This window comes from Cavia porcellus, unplaced genomic scaffold (assembly GCF_034190915.1).
Source record: "Cavia porcellus strain 051 isolate PalLab524CR breed Dunkin Hartley unplaced genomic scaffold, mCavPor4.1 scaffold_7, whole genome shotgun sequence".
NCBI classification, from domain to species: Eukaryota; Metazoa; Chordata; class Mammalia; order Rodentia; family Caviidae; genus Cavia; species Cavia porcellus.
Genome location: NW_026947490.1, coordinates 86,586,367 through 86,592,846, shown reverse-complemented (window position 1 = coordinate 86,592,846; position 6,480 = coordinate 86,586,367). Strand labels below are relative to the sequence as shown.

The 6,480-nt window shown below is 35.3% G+C and overlaps 1 protein-coding gene across 1 annotated transcript; it reads left to right on the top strand.

Moving 5' to 3' along the window:
• The first annotated feature begins 212 nt into the window (after positions 1-212).
• Positions 213-2,598, top strand: LOC134476761 (zinc finger protein OZF-like). Its single transcript, XM_063252429.1, has one exon. The coding sequence runs from the start codon at positions 256-258 to the stop codon at positions 1,852-1,854; it is 1,599 nt and encodes a 532-aa protein (XP_063108499.1). The 5' UTR covers positions 213-255; the 3' UTR covers positions 1,855-2,598.
• The last annotated feature ends 3,882 nt before the right edge of the window (positions 2,599-6,480 follow it).

Sequence of the window (6,480 nt, the reverse complement as noted above, 5' to 3'; positions counted from 1 at the left end):
AATGGATAGTATTTTGAAAGCAGTCCTGCAGTGCAGTGAGTCAGTTAACCATCAGAATTACTTAGCAGGAATCAAACTAAATTTGTCATCATAAAAAATATTGCTAATGTGGAGCTTTTTCCATTGTGATTGATATCTTTTTTATTTCTGCACAGATGTGATGAAGACAATTATTTGAGAATTGAAGGGCAGCCATATAAATGTAATGAAGATGTAGAGATCTGCAGTGATTTCCAGTCCTTTCAGAAGCATGAAATGAGTAACACTGTAGAGAGACCCAGCGAATACGGAAAAAATGTGGAGGAAAGATCTGATCTTAGTGAAAAAATTCACTCTGGGCAGAAAATTTTTGTAGGTAACAAAAGTGTGAAAGCCCACACAACACCTAACAGTGTTCAAACCCCCAAGACAAACCGCAATTTGGGAAACTCCTATGTACAAAAACACTATGAGAATAATTCTATTTCTTCATCCAATATTGAAAAACCTGTTAGAAAATATGATAGAGAGAAATATCATATAATTGAAAAATGTGCAAAAGCATTATCTCACAGTAATTTCTTTAAAAAACATAAGAAACTTCACACTGGAAAGCAACCATATGAATGCAAGCAATGTGGGACAGCATTCAGTAAACTCAGTGGCTGTCACAGTAATAAAAACATTCACACTGGGGAGAAATCCTTTGCATGCAACAAATGTAGGAAAGCATTCAGTACGGCCTCTGCTTGTAAAGTACATGATAGAATTCACACTGGGGAGAAATCCTTTGTATGTAAGCAATGTGGGAAATCTTTCAATCAAAAGTCTAACCTTCTTAGACATGAAAGAATTCACACAGGGGATAAACCCTATGTATGCAACAAATGCGGGAAAGCATTCAGTACATGCTCTGCTTGTAAAGCACATGATAGAATTCACTCTGGGGAGAAACCATTTGCCTGTAAACAATGTGGGAAATCTTTCTGTCAAAGAAGTAACCTTATTAAACATGAAAGAATTCACACTGGGGAGAAACCCTTTGCATGCAACAAATGTGGGAAATCTTTCAATCAAAACAGTGACCTTATTAAACATGAAAGAATTCACACTGGGGAGAAACCCTTTGCATGCAACAAATGCGGGAAAGCATTCAGTACATCCTCTGCTTGTAAAGCACATGATAGAATTCACACTGGGGAGAAACCCTTTGCATGTAAACAATGCGGGAAATTTTTCAGTCAAAACAGTGACCTTATTAAACATGAAAGAATTCACACTGGGGAGAAACCCTTTGTATGTAAGCATTGTGGGAAATCTTTCAATAAAAAGACTAACTTTATTAGACATGATAGAATTCACACAGGTGATAAACCCTATGTATGCAACAAATGTGGGAAAGCATTCAGTACAGCCTATGCTTGTAAAGCACATGATAGAATTCACACTGGGGAGAAACCCTTTGCATGTAAACAATGTGGGAAATCTTTCAATCAAAACAGTGACCTTATTAAACATGAAAGAATTCACACTGGGGAGAAACCCTTTGCATGCAATAAATGTGGGAAAGCATTCAGTACAGCCTATGCTTGTAAAGCACATGATAGAATTCACACTGGGGAGAAACCCTTTGCATGTAAACAATGCGGGAAATCTTTCAGTCAAAACAGTGACCTTATTAAACATGAAAGAATTCACACTGGGGAGAAACCCTTTGCATGCAACAAATGTGGGAAAGCATTCAGTACATCCTCTGCTTGTAAATCACATTATAGAATACACACTGGGGAGAAACCCTTTGTATGTAAGCAATGTGGGAAATCTTTCTGTCAAAGCAGTCACCTTATTACTCATGAAAGAACTCACACCCTATAGAACATCTATGGTACAACCAATATATCAAAACATTCAGTGTACAGAAGTGCTGAAAATGAACCCTTTCCATTGATGTAAGTAATTTGTGATGTATTTTAGCTATTATTGTAGCTTTTTTGTATAGAAAAAAATTCACTCTATAAAAATATCTCTATCTATATGAGAAATGAGTAAATGGATTTGTTTATACATTCTCACTTTATAACATCAAATATATCACACTGGGAAAAAATCCTATGAACATAAGGAATATAGAAAGACTTTCCATACCATTGAGGTTGTCACTACATTTAAGAACTCCCTCAGTGTAGTAATTCTATGCAATTGAACAATGGTAGATCATATGTAGCACACAAAAATGCCATAGGGAAATTTTGCATACAAGGAAGATATCATATATATGTAGGCAGTGTGGCAAAGATTTGCTGCAGTGCTTCCCTTTTGAAAACATAAGATTCCTCTCACAATGGGGAGTAACTGCATGTAAGGAAGATTTGGTAAAAGTTCAGGTGATAGCTGCTAACCTCTGAGTGATGTCATACTATGTCCCAAGATTATGTATGCAATGTGGGAAAGTATTCAGTATACAGGTTTATTGTCAAAAGTGTGAAAGTAATCTGAGTTAAGTGAAATCATACATATGTAAGGGACTATTTTGAAAATAATTTCAAAATTAGTCATGTAGAGGAGACCTGCCAAAATATTATAAAATAATTTCTGTCAATATATGCTCATACATTTTTGAAGACAACCTGAAACAGAATTATCCTAAAATATTTTTGTCTTTTTTAATAAATATTTTATCTGTATGTAGTCTTAATAAAAATGTTGCACTTTTTAATGAAAATTTAAGTATGCTATATCATTTTTCCATGTTTTGATCCACCAATGTCTTGTTTTGATGGGTGACACCTAATTTTCTCATGACAGTTTTTCCCATCAGAATCTGTAACTCTTGTATCAGTTTACCAAGAAGTGTCTATACATTCCTATTCAAAATTGTGCTTGTGTTCATGGCCTGTATACATGTAGACATCCTAATCTTAAGATATACCATCACAAATGAAAAGACAGACACATTCACTGTCAGAAACAAGAATGAAATTAAATTAGGGAAAAATCTTATCATGCAAGACATTTAGAAACATGTTCAGTATACAATATAAAAAAACATGATAGAAATCTCAGTAGGGAGAAAGACTATGTAGGTGCATAATGTGGAAAATCTCTCAATCAATATTGTAATCTCATCCATAAAATAATTCACACTTGAGAGAAAACTTATATAAGTCATAATTTAAAAGCTCTGCTGATAATCCACATTTTCTAGAACTAGAAGATCCCACACAGAGAAAAAACTTAAGTATGTAAGCTGTGTGGGAAATCTATCAGTCAAGCCCATAGCTTGTAAATATATCAAAGATTCCACAATGGCAAGAAACCCTATGTAGGTAAGCAACTTGGGAAAACATTCTGTTCATTTTGTACCTGATGAACACATGAAAGAACTCACAATGGGGAGAATCTGTATGCATGTAAGCAATGCAGCAAATTTGCACACCACCAGTGATTATAATGACATGAAAGAGTTCATATAAGGAAGTAACCCTATGCATTCCAACAATGGAGAAAAGCATTCAGTGCACAATAATGCCATCAAATAATGAAATAATGCAAACAGGGAAACATTACATGTAAGTAGTTAATGTGAGAAGGATTTCTTGCAAATTTTTCATTGTATAAATGCTAAATTTCTCACACACTGTGTTATAGCTGTGAAAAATGTATTGAGTAAAATTTTCCATTGACAGAGATGCTAACCTCCAACATTATGCTTCTGTATGCTGTCTGAGAAAGCACTCAGTATTCCTGCGTATGCTCAAATACATGAAAGTCAGCACTATGAAAAAAATTTGACATATGTAAGTGACTATTTTGAAAATACTTTGCAAATTACTCTTGTAGTCAAGATCTGTAGAAATACCAAAAAAATTGATGTGAATATATTTTTATAGAATTTCCAGCGATCACACTTGATGATGGAGATAATCCAAAGCACATTTATTTTATGCTTCAGTATCACATGTAACTAGCTAAACTATTTGTAGGCTTACTATTGAAAATATAGTTTTTAAAGATAATTCAAGGATTCTGAAGAATTTCCCCGACATTTTTGATCCACCAACATCTGCATAGATGACACCTATTTTTTCCACTCTTTTCCAGTTGGATGTGTAACAATTATTTCTTGTAGAAGGATCTTCACAAACACATTAGCAGTGTCCTTCACAACAGCTCATGACATGCAACTATGTATGTATGTTTATGATAAGATAATCACAAACACAAAAGAAAATTTAAAATATGTATAAATGCATTAGGGCCTATTTTTAGTTCACAATGTAAATGTTCATCTTTGGAAGGCATCAGTGGGTTTAATAGGTGTGAGTTCATTATTGTTGCCTTAACATGACCAATTTATGTTTTTTCTCTTTCTTGATCATCTCTATTTTGAAGGAAGTATGCTCCTACTGCCTATTACACATCATGTACTTTTCTACAAATGTAAGCACCATCCTTCTAAGATTAAGGCAGTCATTTATAAATAGTAATATCCTGAGTATGCAAGTGAATCATGATTTCACATAAGTTCCTAGGGTTCAAAGAAAATGCATGGAATATGATTGCCAGAATAGCACTAGTGAGTGATGGAAGTGATGTTTAAATCATGACACCAGAAAGAAAGAATCACCAGTGTGCAATAAATAAGGTAACAACTACAAGTGCGTGAATTCAATGCATGAGACTTGTACCATTAGTTTTGTTTTGTCTGAAACAATCGTGCTATGAAGTTCAGGCTGATTTTGGGCTCACTTTGTAGGCCAGGCTGGTCATGAGCTCACTTTGTAGTTCAGGCTAACCTTGGGCTCCATTTGTAGTCCAGGCTGATCTTGAACATCCAGCAATCCTCTTGTGTTAGCCTTCCAAGTCCTGAGATTACAAGCATACACCTTCATGCCCAGGTTGTAGCATTATATTTCTAGCAATAAATTTCATGCAGGATAATAATACACCACTTTTGCTGCTCTCTGTACAGTCTTTGGGGACATGGCACTGCTAAACTCTCGTAGTACCCATTTAGGCACATGATCCACAGTGGCATTTCAGCAGCACCTTATGATATTAAAATAAAACTCAGAAATAAATGTTGAGAAAGTCTAAGTCATGTTTCGTTCTCAGTAGCATAAATAAATCTGATGTCACATGGAGTCATCATTTATCTCATGTTGCATAATTTGAGAGCCATCACGTGATGTCACAAACTGACAAGAAGGTTAAGTGCAAGGCAGTATGAGATATGAAGAGAAAGAGAACACATTCACAAGATTCTGATTATACTGTGGTTATTATGCTAATTACTGTGTTTAGTACGATTTAGTTATTTACTTGTGTACATTTTTCAATATATTCTAAAATTTTAAGTATATATAAAATGTTATTTGTGTAAGTTTCCATGTGTGAAAAATATTACTCACCAATATTTTAATATACATTGAGGCATTTGGGATTTCTGCACACTTGATCTTGATATAGAATATTGCTGATGAATTACTACAATGTAGTTCATAATTATATTTTGTAATTTTAATGTTTTATTATTTTTTTAATAAAATGTTTCAGACATAGGAAAGTTGGTGATTTCATTTGATTTAAGCCATCTGGGAACCTGAGGCAAGAGGTTTTCAACTTTGCAATTTAAAGACAGGCTTGGTAACTTGGAAACATAGTGAAAACATGTCTGCAAATGAAAAATATTGCTGAAGAGATAGGTCTGTATAAATGTCCTGCATTCCAACATCTGTCCTGAAAAGTTAAAATAGGCCTTGTTTTATCATAAGGCAGTAAAATGATTGGCCTCATCTCACACTCTAGTACATCCAGCCTGTTCTCACCCCCCCCCGCCCAGTTTAGGAGTCATTTCCAGACTACATAATCTGAATTCACTGGAGTACAGTTTCCACCTTACTTACTGCATGTAGGAGTAAACTTGCAAAAAATAGTCAATACCTGCTCTGTATATACAAGAGAAACCTCATTTTGAGTATACTATTTCCCTTGTGGAGCACTGCAGTAGCCCATATGTAATCCAGGAAAGGCACCTGTCAACTTGCTCATCAGTATAGGTTTTGGATCACTTTCTCTGTCCTTTCAGTCTCAAATATTTGGTCTTTCATCACCAGCTATTGGGTGATGAAGGAAGGCTGTGTGCATTGTCAACTGAAAAGAGGACAAGGGAGATGAGGGCAATTCATTATACGGAGTCTTCCTTTATATCTTTGCTACCATGTTTTGGACCCATGGTCACTGGTTGACAAAAACCCTAGTATTGGAACCTGGTTGCTGGAGGATTTCCTCAGAGAGCAGGAATCAAATACACAAGGAAACAACATAGAGGCTAGAAATGCAAGTGTGGGATAAGGTGTTCTGAGATGGAGACAGACTAGATTATATCTGATGAAGTTGGAGTCTCCTTATAAATATGTGAAGTCTGTGACCTGACCTGTGAACTGGCTTCCACCTGATTCCTTCAGATGTCTGCCATGGTGCTTGCCTGGCAGTTGTAAC